The sequence below is a fragment of the Neoarius graeffei genome, chromosome 1 (genome assembly GCF_027579695.1).
Source record: "Neoarius graeffei isolate fNeoGra1 chromosome 1, fNeoGra1.pri, whole genome shotgun sequence".
In the NCBI taxonomy this organism is placed as follows: Eukaryota; Metazoa; Chordata; class Actinopteri; order Siluriformes; family Ariidae; genus Neoarius; species Neoarius graeffei.
The window spans coordinates 101,368,143-101,384,890 of NC_083569.1; the positions used below are offsets into that span (position 1 = coordinate 101,368,143).

Here is a 16,748-nt window from a genome sequence, read left to right on the forward strand (position 1 = left end):
CTCGAACCCCTATCCCCTACCCCACCCCACCCAAAACATCATTACAAAAAAAAAGACAGAAAACTCAAAACAAAAGAAAATAAAACCACACACCGATTCAAGAACCTGTGCTAACTGCACCGGCTTCATACTTCTTCATAGTACATGCTCAGTATTACACAAGTCGCAAAATTACAAAACTACAACCAGTACCGTGTTTTTATGTATACAAAAACGAAAAAATTAAAAAAACCACCACCCTCAATAAAACAGGAGCATTTAAGACGCTTTTCTTTTCTATTAGCTTAAAAAATAAGAAGGATCTGGTTGTAGCTTTTATCGAGAAAGCCAAATTCACATTTTTTCAGCCAAAAACAAAATTCACAGGAAAAAATAAAATAATAAAACAAAATCACCATATCACGTACAGAGGACCAGGATAAGCGGGCACCGAAGATTTTGCAGCATGCGTTCTTTAATCTTCCTACTGACTGACGGAGTAGCCTTAAAGAGCGGTTTGGAAAGCAGACTGGACGCAAGCTCAAAACCTATGGAATCAATTTTGTGCCAAAATGTTCAGACAATACTTTTGAAATATCAAACAAAAACGACAAATCAAAAAAAAAAGTCAGTTTTTTTTAGACTGGCAAACAAATTATTCGTGTAATCGTGCAAAATATCAGTCTATTACTCTTCAGAAACCTTTTATTTTTGTTCTGCGTCTTTCTCAGTTTTGTTTGACGTAATTTATTTTGGTTGCGATTCCAGCTTTCTCGTTTGCGCTCCCTGACTTTTTGCTTGCAGTTTTGGCACAAACTTGACGTGTGGGTGGGCTGTCCAGGAATGCATTCCCATTGGCTAACTTGTGTTTGACTGACAGCTACGCTCAGCCATTCCCTACTCGGATTCTGGCGGACTGTTTGACGAGTGACCGATCCATTGACGGTAAACAAGGATCGAGTGGACTTGAAGTCAAACAGTCCGCCAGAATCCGAGTAGGAAATGGCTGAGCGTAGCTGTCAGTCAAACACAAGTTAGCCAATGGGAATGCATTCCTGGACAGCCCGCCCACACGTCAAGTTTGTGCCAAAACCGCAAGCAAAAAGTCAGGGAGCGCAAACGAGAAAGCTGGAATCGCAACCAAAATAAATGACGTCAAACAAAACTGAGAAAGACGCGGAACAAAAATAAAAGGTTTCTGAAGAGTAATAGACTGTTTTGCACGATTACACGAATAATTTGCTCGCCAGTCTAAAAAAATTGCCTTTTTTTTTCTTTTTTTGTATGAACATTTTGGCACAAAATTGATTCCATAAAAACCCATCTGCTTTTCTTCGCGTCGACGATGTACGGTAATCTCGACAATTGACGGCGCGAATAGGCGACGTTAACTCTTGAAATCTGTCGAAAATAAACGAACGGGTGATCGTTTTGCTCGAACCTGATGGTGCTTTTAACTCTGATCTGAACGCGACTCCTGATTGTCCACTCTCGGAGCTGGGGTGGGTGTTTTTTTTTTTCCTCCTCCTCTCAGTGTACAGCCGAGTCGTTGCACTTAAAAACGAAGTGCTCCCTTGTGGACAATTAATACGTGAACCACCAGAGTAGCAGATGGGTTTAATCAAGGTTCAGCATGGCTGCGAGGAACCAAAGACATTACGCTTGAGAAGGAAGGGACGACGACAATTATTAATTTTTTAAAAAAAGAAAGAAAACCTAATTAAAAGACATTCGACGACAAAAAAGTACGACGCTTCGAGCTAAAGTTTCCAAATCCTCAGTACAAAGTAAGCTCTATCTAGAAAGCATAAAATACATTTTGTACATTATACAAGTTTGACCTTGACATGTAAGAAGAATATTCCCTGTGCAAGATCATCTCTCTGGGCCGCTCCCCTTCCCCCTGGTTATTGCTTCGGCTAGATAAACTTTCACGCAATCGAAGAGATGGTGACTAACGTACTGCGGCAGGAAGACAACTCCGTGCTGCAGGATATCGAAATCCCCCTCCCTGGGGTGTTTTATTTATTTTATTTTATTTTGGTGGAAGTTAAAATAAGGCCGCTCTGACTACGACGACTTTTTTTTTTTTTTAAGGCATTACTGCTTTCGAGATGGCTTTGGAGATGCTAAAACCGAAGGGGGGGGGGGTTAAAAAAAAAAAAGAGCAGAAAGAGTCACTATAGGAATAAGTAATGAGATTTACAGCTTGCTGTGTGATCTGAGAAGGAAGGGGGAAAAAAACAAACAAAAAAAACCACAACAACAACAACATGTACTGTCCAAGTTTCATCCAGCGGTCACGGTGTGTCTGAAAGAGTTATGCACAAAAAGAAGAAGTGTGTTAGGGATTTTCTGTATGCGTGTATGAGAGAGAGAGATATCCGTCTCTTCGTAATTTAGAAAAGGGGAGAGGGAGTCTCAGAGAGCCGTAGCCCTTCCGCAGGTCCAGAAAGACGGAAAGCGTCGTGCGGACGCTCTAACAGGAAGAAGAGCGTCTCTCGTTTACTGCTGGTAGTTGCCGTACTGACCCTGCGGATGACGAGAAACAAACAAAAAAAAAGTAACAAATGTCAGCGTCTCACTTTAGCCTCCGATGTCACCTTTGCTGCTTCAAGAGGCTTCACGCTGGCTGTTAATGAAACACTTCAGCATTTTCAGCTACATTCATGACAGACGTACTGTACGTGTGTGTGTGAGAGGATCTTTTCACTGATTGGCGACTCTTGGAATGTACAGGGTGTTTCAAAAAAAAATTTGATATCATTTCGCAATCTAATACCGTCGCCAAGTCATTTTTCAACTCGCTTTATTTCTTAATTAACGTGTTGTTCAATTATGTTTTCGTGACCCGTATTGGCAACTAAATATTAGACTGATCGGCCTGTTCGATTTTTAGCCGTGTTGAATTTAGTTCGTTCGTTCGTTCCACGGCAGGCGTCGCTTATCCGCATGAGCTTCACGAGACTTCGAAACGTGACGTGTTAGCGCCACCATTTTGAAAACTGTTTCCCCAAACGAAGTATTGCACAAATACGGAAGCCGCGAGAGGCCCTTCATATAATCTTTTTTTATTTACCTTGTTATCCCGAGATAACGACATAATTAATTCAAGATCTCGAGAAAACAACACAACTAATTCGAGATCGCGAGAAAACAAAACCGTTATCCCGAGATAACGACATAATTAATTCAGGATCTCGAGAAAACAACACAACTAATTCGAGATCTCGAGAAAACAAAACCGTTATCCCGAGATAACGACATAATTAATTCAGGATCTCGAGAAAACAACACAACTAATTCGAGATCACAAGAAAACAAAACCGTTATCCCGAGATAACGACAATTATTTCAAGATCTCGAGAAAACAACACAACTAATCCGAGATCTCGAGAAAACAAAACCCTTATCCCGAGATAACGGCATAATTAATTCAGGATCTCGAGAAAACAACACAACTAATTCGAGATCTCAAGAAAACAAAACCGTTATCCCGAGATAACGACAATTATTTCAAGATCTCGAGAAAACAACACAACTAATCCGAGATCTCGAGAAAACAAAACCCTTATCCCGAGATAACGACAATTATTTCAAGATCTCGAGAAAACAACACAACTAATTCGAGATCTTGAGAAAACAAAACCGTTATTCCGAGATAACGACATAATTAATTCAGGATCTCGAGAAAACAACACAACTAATTCGAGATCTCGAGAAAACAAAACTGTTATTCTGAGATAGCAACATAATTAATTCAGGATCTCGAGAAAACAACACAACTAATTCGAGATCTCGAGAAAACAAAACCGTTATCCCGAGATAACGACATAATTAATTCAGGATCTCGAGAAAACAACACAACTAATTCGAGATCTCAAGAAAACAAAACCGTTATCCCGAGATAACGACATAATTAATTCAGGATCTCGAGAAAACAACACAACTAATTCGAGATCTCAAGAAAACAAAACCGTTATCCCAAGATAACGACAATTATTTCAAGATTTCGAGAAAACAACACAACTAATCCGAGATCTCAAGAAAACAAAACCCTTATCCCGAGATAACGGCATAATTAATTCAGGATCTCGAGAAAACAACACAACTAATTCGAGATCTCAAGAAAACAAAACCGTTATCCCGAGATAACGACAATTATTTCAAGATCTCGAGAAAACAACACAACTAATTCGAGATCTCGAGAAAACAAAACCGTTATCCCGAGATAACGGCATAATTAATTCAGGATCTCGAGAAAACAACACAACTAATTTGAGATCTCGAGAAAACAAAACCCTTATCCCGAGATAACGACAATTATTTCAAGATCTCGAGAAAACAACACAACTAATCCGAGATCTCGAGAAAACAAAACCCTTATCCCGAGATAACGACAATTATTTCAAGATCTCGAGAAAACAACACAACTAATTCGAGATCTCGAGAAAACAAAACCGTTATTCCGAGATAACGACATAATTAATTCAGGATCTCGAGAAAACAACACAACTAATTCAAGATCTCGAGAAAACAAAACCGTTATTCCGAGATAGCGACATAATTAATTCAGGATCTCGAGAAAACAATACAACTAATTCGAGATCTCGAGAATACAAAACCGTTATTCTGAGATAACGACATAATTAATTCAGGATCTCGAGAAAACAACACAACTAATTAGAGATCTCGAGAAAACAAAACCGTTATCCCGAGATAACGACATAATTAATTCAAGATCTCGAGAAAACAACACAACTAATTAGAGATCTCGAGAAAACAAAACCGTTATCCCGAGATAGCGACATAATTAATTCAGGATCTCGAGAAAACAATACAACTAATTCGAGATCTCGAGAAAACAAAACCTTTATTCCAAGATAGCGACATAATTAATTCAGGATCTCGAGAAAACAACACAACTAATTCGAGATCTCGAGAAAACAAAACCGTTATTCCGAGATAGCAACATAATTAATTCAGGATCTCGAGAAAACACCACAACTAATTCGAGATCTCGAGAAAACAAAACCGTTATCCCGAGATAACGACATAATTAATTCAAGATCTCGAGAAAACAAAACCATTATCCCAAGATAACGACATAATTAATTCAAGATCTCGAGAAAACAACACAACTAATTTGAGATATCAAGAAAACAAAACCGTTATCCCGAGATAACGACATAATTAATTCAGGATCTCGAGAAAACAACACAACTAATTCGAGATCTCGAGAAAACAAAACAATCATTCCGTGATCTCGAAAAAACAAAACAATTATTTCATGATCTCAGCTGGATCACTGTATCTCCGTCGGTAGAGACGAAGCCGGGCCAGTCTTCTGCGGAGGTGCCGCGGACTAATTTTGAAGTTATCCCTTATTAAAAGACTTGATGCAATCTCTCCCTGTGTCAACCCCTGATCAAAATATTGCCTTATTAGGTGATCGATTATTCCAGACATTCTAATGACCAAAGTTGCGTCTATACAGAATGAGAAATAGCCCCAAAGTCAGCATATCACAAGTCTCTTGGCGCACCTGAATGAACCATTTCTCAGCTGTTTACTTGAGATCTCGGAATAATTGTTTTGTTGTTTTCTCGAGATCCTGAATTAATTATGTCGTTATCTCGGGATAACAAGGTGAATAAAAAAAAGGATTATATGAAGGGCCTCTCTCGGCTTCCGTACACAAAAACGAGTTTACTGCCTGCTTTTTTCAAACTTTCCTGATCGCTATCAAAACAGACAAAACTTCCGGCTTGATTACGTCAGCATTCCAAAGACGGCGCGCGCGTCTTTTGGCGACCCGTGTCTGAAATCACTCCCTATAGGGCACTATATAGTGAGGATGCCATTTTGTAGCGCTGTCTGAAACCTTAGTAAGGCTTATTTACACCCTACATAGTGCAAAGTATCATCACGAAAAGCAGTGTACAACGATGCTCACTAACCAAAGCAATATATCCCATCATGCATTGCGGTCACGCTGAAAGAAATCAAATTAAAAGTCTCAAATGTGATTTAATAAAAGGCAGCGGCGAAGAAGAAAGAAAGGATTCAGCCTTGATTTAAAAGAACAGAAAGATGCAGCTACTCTGTATTGATTAATGTAGGAAATGCGCTCAGTATAATATGGATTTATCACAAAAACACGTGTGTGTGTGTTTATTATTTTGAAAACCCACTAGCCGACTGATCTGGCACGGTTTATAATTGAGCGATGGAGTAGTGTCCGAAAACTTTTTTTTTTTTCATTTTACCAACGAGCTCACTATATAGTCCTCTATCAAGTAATTCCCTCTTTCGGGAGTAGGGAACGATTGAGCGATTTCGGGCACGGATGTCGGTCACTTTGGTTTCCGCTGTACGTTTTGCTTCCGTCCTACGATGTCTCGCTGAACCTCGTTTACGGCCGTTGCTTTGACATATTACAGAGCACTCATGACTTGTTATAGCAGTGACAAAACAGCTATCGAAAATGCATTCCTCTATTTAATACAATGGGAATTTTGATACTCCTTTAACAGGTCAAAATTTTATGCTTTTTGTTATCTTTTCTGGTCGACAGAAATGCCACTGACTGACTGGAAAAGAAAAGGCGTTTTGTGTGTTCGAGTACACTCGAACGACTCTGAGAGAATGCATCGACTGCGATGCAGATTTGGACGCGACACAAAAAGTTCAAAGAGGAAGGCTGTCTGTGTGTGCGGGGCAAAAAGGATCTGGACGACTGCCAGCATCGGAAGAGGAGACGGTCGAGCGAGCGAGCGAGTTTGCGAACACTGAACATTTCTGAAATCGTTCATGGGATCCACATAGCTTTTGAACTTCTTATTCAAATTTTAAGGAATAAATCAATCTTACATTGCTCAACATGGAGCCTGTTCAGTTTCATTTGCCTGGACTATACACACTACCGTTCAAAAGTTTAGGGTCACCCAGACAATTTTGTGTTTTCCATGAAAAGTCACACTTTTATTTCCCACCATAAGTTGTAAAATGAATAGAAAATATAGTCGAGACATTTTTCTGGCCATTTTGAGCATTTAATCGACCCCACAAATGTGATGCTCCAGAAACTCAATCTGCTCAAAGGAAGGTCAGTTTTATAGCTTCTCTAAGGAGCTCAACTGTTTTCAGCTGTGCTAACATGATTGTACAAGGGTTTTCTAATCATCCATTAGCCTTCTGAGGCAATGAGCAAACACATTGTACCATTAGAACACTGGAGTGAGAGTTGCTGGAAATGGGCCTCTATACACCTATGGAGATATTGCACCAAAAACCAGACATTTGCAGCTAGAATAGTCATTTACCACATTAGCAATGTATAGAGTGCATTTCTGATTAGTTTAAAGCAGGGGTGGGCAATTATTTTTTCCATGGGGCCACATGAGAAACAGAAAATTTTGTGGAGGGCCGGACCAAAAGGCTGAACTCAATTCTGCATAATATTAATTGTATTTCTTTATATAAAGCAGTAAATAACATTGTTTGTTTTTACAAGCTGCTAAGACTGGTAAGAGTATGGAAAAAAACGAGGTTGCCTTACAAAAAATATGTCATTTATTCAATCAAATTTCCCAAAACAATGGTTAACAAAATGTGAACGCTTGTACCATTTTTTTCCAGTCACATTCACCCCAAAACACAATAAAGACATCACAATATTGTCTTTCTACTCCAAATATCAAGCAAGATACATAATATTATAATAATGATGCCCACATTTGTAGTCTAATCACCTCATTTGGTGTTTTTTATTTGTTCAGTGAGAGAAATCTCGTCTCTGTTGGTCTTTAACGAGTGCATCAGAGTCAGGTTGAATGTCTGAGGTGGAGATGACGGATGATCATCAGTCGATTCGGTGTAGGTATCAGATCTACAGATCGGCTCGGGCTCCGGCGCTTGCTGGTGACGTCGCACTGCGTGATTGGCTGGACCGTTTGAAGGATGACGTACAAGTTTGTGGTTGGTCTGGACAAATTACGGAAGTAGTTATCGCGGGATTAGGTTTCGTGGGATTTCATGTCGCGCGCATTGCGTTTTTGTTGAACACAACTTCAAAATAAAAGCAATGCGCACTCAGTCCATGCATGAGGTAAAATTAGAAAATACGTTTATTTTGTAATTTCTAATTAACCTTACGCGGGCCGGTCAGAATGAACCAAAGGGCCGGATGCGGCCCGCGGGCTGTAAAATGCCCAGGTCTGCTTTAAAGTGATCTTCATTGAAAAGAACAGTGCTTTTCTTTCAAAAATAAGGACATTTCAAAGTGACCCCAAACTTTTGAACGGTAGTGTAGTTTCTGGGATATTTACATCTCAAATTATATCACATTTCTTTGAAGCACCCTGTCCATAAAGGGGAGGAAGAAAAAAAAAAATCCACAGTTTCACAGTATGACAGTGGTACACAGTGACACCTAAAGGAAAAGAACATCACCAAACACTCCTCACTTATTAACTGCTGCAACTTATCCTTAAAGCAGGCATGTTCCTTTTTTTTTTTCCTCTGTGAACTCACAAACTCTGAAATAAGGCACCCGGGCAGTTCCTGCCGTTCGGCCAATTTCAGAAAACACGAGCTTCAACACCAGTAACACCAGCTTCAGCCTCGTCTCTTCATTCTATTACCCCTTTTCCACCAAATCAGTTCCAGGGCTGGTTCGGGGCCGGTGCTGGTTCACAACTCGTTCAACTTGCGGGCCAGCTGAGAACCAGTTTGCTTTTCCATAGCTTGCGGTGCTAAGGGAAGCCACGTCATTACGTCGCTGTATACGTCAGTTACGTCGCTACGTTTGCATAAACCTTGGCGCGAATATCAAAGCAAAAACAACACGGAAGAAGCAGCAGCAGCAACAACAACAATAATAATAATGGATGACTTCGCGTTTGTACAGCTGCTGCTTCTCGTCGCTTAAAAATGCCGATCTTTCGCGGTCTTGTTATTGTTGTTGGTCTTAACAACTCCGCCCCCCCGCTGACGTAAGCGGTTCTTTCCTCTGGCCCAGCAGAGAGTTGGTGCTAGCCTGGAACCGGTTTTTCTGGCCCCAGAGCCAGTAGCCTGGCTAACGCGACTTCAAAGCTCTCCAAGCTATTGGTCTGGCCAAGATATTAAGCCCAACCGTTTCCCAGAGCCCGTGGTTGACCCGCCTCCCTGAAATGCCTCAGTTTGCTACTGGTCGAAGCCAGAAAAGGCTGTGATGAAGCTTAAACCAATCACATCACTCTTTCCTCTGACGTATGCGACGCGACGGGGCTAACTGGTAGATTAAACTCTTACCGAAGCCGGTCGGGAGCAAGGCGAAAACGTCCTTCCTTTCAATAAATACCTCCAGGGCTGCTCTTTGCTCCGTTTTCAATGAGAACTTCCCGTTGAATGCTTTCAATACAGCATCTATGCGTAATAGACGCGGAAGCGTGAATGAAGCGCTTCCGGCATAGATTCTGTAAACAATCTATGGCTTCCGGTCGCAGTTCTACTACGTCACTGCCTTGAACACGCCTCTACCCAGGGCCGTTGGAGATGCTCAAAGTTGATTGGTTCCCGATTTTTCGGGAGCTTGGAAGAGCTGTAGATAGCTTGCCTGGCCAGACTAAGCTCGCAACAGGCCCTCGTGTTGCATCACGCTTAGGATGGGCGGGCCCAGGCTACAGAGCCAGTGCTTTGTCAGTGGAAACAGAAAACCCGGTTCCAAACCAAGCACTGGCCCCGAACCAGCCCTGGAACTGCTTTGGTGGAAAAGGGGCATATGTGGAGCTCGTTAGAATAACCCCGCCCCCTCATCTGAGTATCTCCACTCATGGCTTGACCCTCTCTCTCGAACTAATATGGCCATTTAAATTTTTTTTTTTAAACTAGTCAAAAAAACCCAGACACACTATGTACATTCACTGTTAGTCCCGTACTAAACCACTCCATAATCAAAGTTATGAGGCCTTTTTGCTACACCTTTTAGTGGGCGGGGTCAGCAGTGGCTCGTTATCGTTTAAAGGAACGGGTTGCTCCTCAAATCGGCCGTTTGGATCGGTGTCAAAGCGACAAGTGACGTCTGAATTGATACCTTCTCGGTACAAATCACGTCTGGCGCAGCGAGACGGACGAATCCGAGCGGCTGGAACGATTCCTCAGAACCGTCTGCGATTCGCTCCCAGTTACCTTTTGTGCAGAATGGAAGAAAATTTTGGACTGTGGTTTCATCCAACTGCTCACTGCATGTCTACAGAGACATTATGAAGAAAAATAAAGTTGGGAAGGGCGGAGCAGAGATTAATTTGGGAAGTGCTCACAGCTCGTACAGTTAATCTTGCTTTCAAAAGGGACCAGAACATGACGTGCGTGTATGAAGTGTATGTCCAGTTTCCCATGCTGGATCTACAACAGTAGAGGTCTAATGGCTAGAGAAGCAGCTTTGGGAACAAAAGGTCGCTGGTTCAATTCCCTGGACCAGCAGGAATGGCTGAAGTGCCCTTGAGCAAGGGGCTCAAACTAAACCCCAACTGCTACCTGGGCTATCCGTTGCTGTGGGTGCGTCAGGGTCCTGTTGTGCTTTGCTTTGGATAAGAGCGTCCGCTAAAAGCCTGTAATGTAACGGTACGTGCATGAGCGACTTATCACTTGCTTACGAGAAGGCAGGATCAAGTGGAATATGCGTCCTGTTCGTGAAACACGGGGTTGAAACTTTAAAAAAAACTTAAAAAAAAAAAACCCGAGTGGCACCGGCTAGGCTTTTTTTTTTAATTTAAAACAAAAAAAAAAAACCTACTGCCACCAACTAGGCTTTTTTTAAACTAAATTAAATAAATAAATAAATAAACTAGTGCTACCAACTAGGCTTTTTTTTTCTTTTTTAACTAAAAAAAAAAAAAAAAACGAGTTGCACCGGCTAGGCTTTTTTTTTTTACTTTTAAAAAAACAAACAAAAAAACCTACTGCCACCAACTAGGCTTTTTTTTTTTTTTTAAACTAAAATAAATAAATAAATAAATAAAAACTAGTGCTACCAACTAGGCTTTTTTTCTTTTTTAACTTAAAAAAAAAAAACCCCGAGTGGCACCGGCTAGGCATTTTTTTAATTTAAAAAACAAACAAACAAACAAAATAGCGCCACCAACTAGGCTTTTTTTTTTTACTCAAAAAATAAATAAATAAATAAATAAAACTAGTGCCACCAACTAGGCTTTTTTTCTTTTTTAACTTAAAAAAAACCAAGTGGCACCGGCTTGGCTTTTTATTTTTTTACTTAAAAAAAACAAACAAATAAAAAACCTAGTGCCACCAACTAAGCTTTTTTTTCACTAAAAACAAACAAACAAAAAAAACCTTGTGCTACCAACTAGGCTTTTTTTTTTAACTTAAAAAAAAAACCCGAGTGGCACCAGCTAGGCTTTTTTTTTTTACTTTAAAAAAACAAACAAATAAAAAACCCTAGTGCCACCGAGTAGGCTTTTTTTTAACTCAAAAAAAAAAAAAAAAAAAAAACTAGTGCCACCAACTAGGCTTTTTTTAACTTAAAAAATAAATAAATAAATAAAAACAAACAAACTTGTGCTACCAATTAGGCTTTTTTTCTTTTTTTAACTTAAAAAAAAAAAAAACCCTGAGTGGCACCGGCTAAGCTTTTTTTTTTTAACTCAATAAATAAATAAATAAATAAATAAATAAATAAAAACTAGTGCCACCAACTAGGCTTTTTGTTCTTTTTTAACTAAAAAAAAAAAAAAAACGCGTGGCACCGGCTAGGATTTTTTTTTTTACTTTAAAAAAAAACAAACAAACAAAAAAAACCCTAGTGCCACCAACTAGGTGTTTTTTTTTTTTTTTACAAAAATAAATAAATAAATAAATAAAAACTAGTGCCACCAACTAGGCTTTTTTTTTCTTTTTTAACTAAAAAAAAACCCCGAGTGGCACTGCCTAGGCTTTTTTTTTTACTTTAAAAAAACAAACAAACAAAAAACCTAGTGCCACCAACTGGGCTTTTTTTCTTTTTTAACTTAAAAAAAAACCCGAGTGGCACCGGCTAGGCATTTTTTTAAATTTAAAAAACAAACAAACAAAATAGCGCCACCAACTAGGCTTTTTTTTTTTTTACTCAAAAAAATTATAAATAAATAAATAAATAAATAAAACTAGTGCCACCAACTAGGCTTTTTTTCTTTTTTAACTTAAAAAAAAAACAAGTGGCACCAGCTTGGGCTTTTTTTTTTTTACTTTAAAAAAACAAACAAAAAAAATACCTAGTGCCACCAACTAAGCTTTTTTTTTTTACTAAAAAAAAATAAATAAATAAACAAACAAACAAAAAAACACCTTGTGCTATCAACTAGGCTTTTTTTCTTTTTTAACTGTAAAAAAAAAAACCCGAGTGGCACCGGCTAGGCTTTTTTTTTTTACTTTAAAAAAACAAACAAAAAAACCCCCTAGTGCCACCGAGTAGGCTTTTTTTAACTCAAAAAAATAAATAAATTAAATAAAATAAAAAAAAAACTAGTGCCACCAACGAGGCTTTTTTCCTTTTCCTAAAAATAATAAATAAATAAATAAAACCCACAGTGGCATCAACTAGGCTCTTTTCCTCATAAAATTTTTTTTTAACTAATTAAAAAAAATACTCTCAATACTCATTTAGTACTAATTTATTATTGTATTAATGTATATTCATATCATGATGTCCATAAATTATATTATTTAAATTATTAACTTGCTATTCTACGCTATTAAACAGAGTACGACTCTTCATTTCCAGCACCAGAATAAGTCCGTTGCAGCCCTTGATCACTTCCTGTCTTTCTGAGAGAGATTTGCGGGCCACTGGGTTCCGGAAATGGCAGGAAACAGAGGAAGAGGCAGAAATACACCGCAAAACTGTATTTTGAAAAGGTCAATGGTGTAATAACTGTCATACCCGTGAAACTGCGCGAGCTCAATCAGCCGTATATCGCTTCTCAGCTTATGGAATGAAAAGAGCTTCGGCGTGAGGGGAGCAAAACAACAGACGACACAGAACAATTTATAAACAAGATGCTGAAACACAGTTCTAATACATCCATTTCTTTTTATATCAAATATAATAAGGCAGAAGAGGTTAGGATGGTGATGCATTATGAGTGACACGGTTTTACATGAGCAGTTTAGGAGAGAAAGAATAAGAGAGACTGAAATACAGACGTGTTATGAAGGTTACCTTTTGGCCATATGTTTTTTTCCCCACATATTTTCAGTATTTTACATACTAAAAAGGGGTTTAACAGCTTGACAAACAGACACGGCTGTGCTGTTAATCGAGTGTTAAGAACGAGAGATGCGAAAGCTGGCTGCGAGTGTGTTCCTTCCTTCCTTCCTTCCTTCCTTCCACTGAGCAAAACATCTCACTTTTCATTTGTTTCAAACGAGGACCTGAGGATTATTTCGACCCCTGATTACAAAACAATGTAAGATACACGACCAAAAATAAAGAAAATGAAGATAAGAGGAACGGGAAAGAGCGGAGGTGTGGAGGAAGAGGAGAAAGGAGGGGGGGGGGAAGGAAAAAAAATTTAAAAATTAAAAAAAAAAAAAAAGTCCAGGAGTTTAAATGTCTGGATCTGATAACACTTGACAGCAGCAGTTACCTTTGCTTCTTAAACATCTAGTCAGGGGTTGAAATACTCGGTCCGTTATTTCCTCATGTGCCCCTGAATGTTCAAACATAGAGATGTGAAAGGAACAGAGTGGCCCCATCGCCAAGGGCCACAGAATACACAGGAATAACAGAGGCAACAAGAGGACCAGCTTCTGACGTGGTGGCACAGTGACTTTAATCCTTTTTTTACACGTCACTGGATATGAGATTCACATGCACCCTTTGGTATTTATTTAAACACAGGACAGAGCGAGCCGCTTCGGCCCAGTCTAGATCGGCGTTAGGAGTCCGGACGTTTGTTCTGTCGCGGTTTAGACAGACCTTGGAGACGGAAAAAGAACACGAAGGATGGTGGTGAAGAAAATACTACTATTAGGAATCGAACGACCTGGACGCCACGAAAGACTGGGCTGAAGTGCTCCGAAATCACAGACTTCCCAATTCCCTTATTACAAACCCTCTAAGAGCCCGAACTCCTTTCTCTGGTCTTGCCGACTTACCTGGTCATAACCGTACGGGCGCTGTGGCTGGCCTTGTGGAGGACCAGGCTGAGGTGGTCTATACGCTCCATACTGCTGCCCTTGGCCTTGTGGGTAATTGGGGTACTGTCCGGGACCACCTTGAGAAGGCCCTACGAGACGAGCAGGGCGAGAAACGTCAGCGTACACCAGTCCCTCATACATCTGCTTATTATTCAAAAGTTGCGCAATGGTCAACTTTCACCGCATACGTTTTCATTCCTCGTTATAATTGTTGGCCAAAGTTCTATATCAAAGTCGTCGGTGCACGCTAGAGTGTGAATCCAAAAAAAAAACGCTGCTGCAGAGCAAATCAATCAGCGCACAGGCTCAGAGGAAGACGAGTAGGAGGAGGATGTAGGCCGGATCCGGACTCGGCTGCGTATAATGACGGCGGCGGACCCATGAGAAGCGCGCTGCCCTGCTAATGTGGCCCGACATCAAGGAGTCCATAAAGCTCGATTTAAAAAAGCCCAGGCTCATTAAGAGTGACGTGGGCCGGCGGAGCGCTTGGCCATTACGCGGCGTGCTGGGCTCGCTCGGATTCTGCTCGTTCGAAAACGAGCCCACGCAGGATCATTAGGTGCACTGGCCCATCTTAACCTTGTGGGCGCTTGGAAGAGCGTCTTCCAGATGGTGCCCGCAGCTTTGCGGTGTGTGCGTGATTCTCCACCAGCTCATTATGAAGATGTGAGCAGCCTCGAGCCCAGCCAGAGCGAGGAGCAGGAGAGACGAGCTGACAAGATGCGAGGAAGACAGGGGAGAGAAAGAGAAGGAAAAAAAAAAAAAAGGCTGGGGGAAGACGAAACGTTCGCAGTCACTCGTTTGGAGCCGTAACCTGGCCACCTTTCCTTCTTGTAAACACATGAAGTTGCACAGAAACTATTAATACGACTCGATCCAGAGGCGCCAACATTTCTGAAGCGGGCAGGCGGACGAGGAAAAGGAAAGAAAAAAAAATTACCGCAAACCCTCTGCGGATGACACGGCTATTTTCAGACGTGTGCTATGATGATAAGCAGCGGCTCTTCATTTTTGAACAGACCACAGCCCCGCCCACACCCTTTCAACCGGCTCGCAAATCAAACTAGCGGAACCAGACGAGGCCGTTTCCCGTCCGGTGTCCTTTCCCTTTCGGTTTAATCCGGGTGCTGCTCGAGGTGATAAAGCAGGAAAGAGGGACACAAATCGTAAAAATCATACACGGGTCAATCGGGGCCTCACTTACAGCGGTATGCAAAAGTTTGGGCACCCCTGGGCAAAATTGCTGTTACTGTGAACAGTTAATCAAGTTGAAGATGACTCATTGCCTTTATATTTTAAGCAAAAACAATTTATTTTCTTCTTTTGACCCGAAGCAAAAGTTTGGGCACCCTGCATGGTTAGTACCTAGTAACACCCCCTTTGGCAAGTATCACAGCTTGTAAACACTTTTTGTAGCCAGCTAATAATCTTTCAGTTCTTACCTGGGGGATTTTCACACATTCGTCCTTGCAAAAGGCTTCCAGTTCTACAAGTTTCTTGGGCTGTGTTGCATGCACTGCTCTTTTGAGATCTATCCACAGATTTTCAATGATGTTTAGGTCAGGGGACTGTGAGGGCCAGGGCAAAACCTTCAGCTTGGGCCTCTTGAGGTATTCCGTTGTAGATTTTGAGGTGTGTTTTGGATCATCGTATTATTGTAGGACCCATCCTCTTTTTAACTTCAACTTTTTTACAGATGGTGTGATGTTTGCTCCCAGAGTTTGCTGGTATTTATTCGAATCCACACAACCCCAAAGCATGATTGATCCACACCCATGCTTCAGAGTTGGAGAGGTGTTCTTTTCCTGGAATTTGGCACCCTTTTTTCTCCAAACATACCTTTGCACACTGTGGCCAAAAAGTTCTATTTTGATTTCATCAGTGCACAGGACTTGTTTCCAAAATGCATCAGGCTTGCTTAGATATTCATTTGCAAACTTCAGACGCTGAATTTTGTGACTAGGACGCAGGAACGGTTTTCTTCTGATGACTCTTCCATGAAGGTCATATTTGTTGAGGTGTCGCTGCATAGTAGAACAGTGCACCACCACTCCAGGGTCTGCTAAATCTTTCTGAAGGTCTTTTGCAGTCAAACAGGGGTTTTTATTTGCCTTTCTAGTAGGGCTGCACAATTAATCGAATTTAATCGAAAATCGCGATTTTGGCTGCCACGATTAAATTAAATGAAAATCGCAATTTATTTCCATTTAAAATGCGAGCTCTGCTGCATATCTGATCAAGCACTTTTTGACCAGTACTCCGCCAAACCATTAGGGGGCGAACCGACGCATGTAAGGTTTCATTACTCCGCCTAAATAAGCAAGCAAGCCAATTGCGGTGTTGCCAGATTGGGCGGTTTTAAGTGCATTTTGGCGGGTTTTGAACATATTTTGGGCTGGAAAACGTCAGCAGCATCTGGCAACACTGGCCAAGTGTGCAGAGCTTCAGTGCAGCGGTATCTTCTTCAAGGGGTGATAGTGTGAGAGTAGGTAGCAGATTGAGGTGAGAGAGAAAAGCTAACTATGTCGGAACAACAGACTATTTAGCGCTGGAGGCAATGCTGTGACCTGCCTTCGCTCATGTTTAAAGCC

At 40.8% G+C, this 16,748-nt stretch overlaps 1 protein-coding gene across 3 annotated transcripts in view; it reads right to left on the bottom strand.

Moving 5' to 3' along the window:
• Nucleotides 1-1,180: 1,180 nt before the first annotated feature.
• The window catches only part of ss18 (SS18 subunit of BAF chromatin remodeling complex), a 62,557-nt gene continuing 46,989 nt past the window's right edge, over nt 1,181-16,748 (bottom strand). The window contains exons 9-11 of one of the 3 annotated variants that reach the window (XM_060913677.1): nt 14,116-14,246; nt 13,605-13,667; nt 1,181-2,511 (exon numbers count right to left, since the gene is read on the bottom strand). In XM_060913677.1, coding sequence (XP_060769660.1) covers nt 13,650-13,667; nt 14,116-14,246 — 149 coding nt within the window. In that variant the 3' untranslated portion in view covers nt 1,181-2,511; nt 13,605-13,649. The remainder of the gene's footprint in view (nt 2,512-13,604; nt 13,668-14,115; nt 14,247-16,748) is intronic. The other 2 variants (XM_060913671.1, XM_060913683.1) reach the window with 2 other exon arrangements.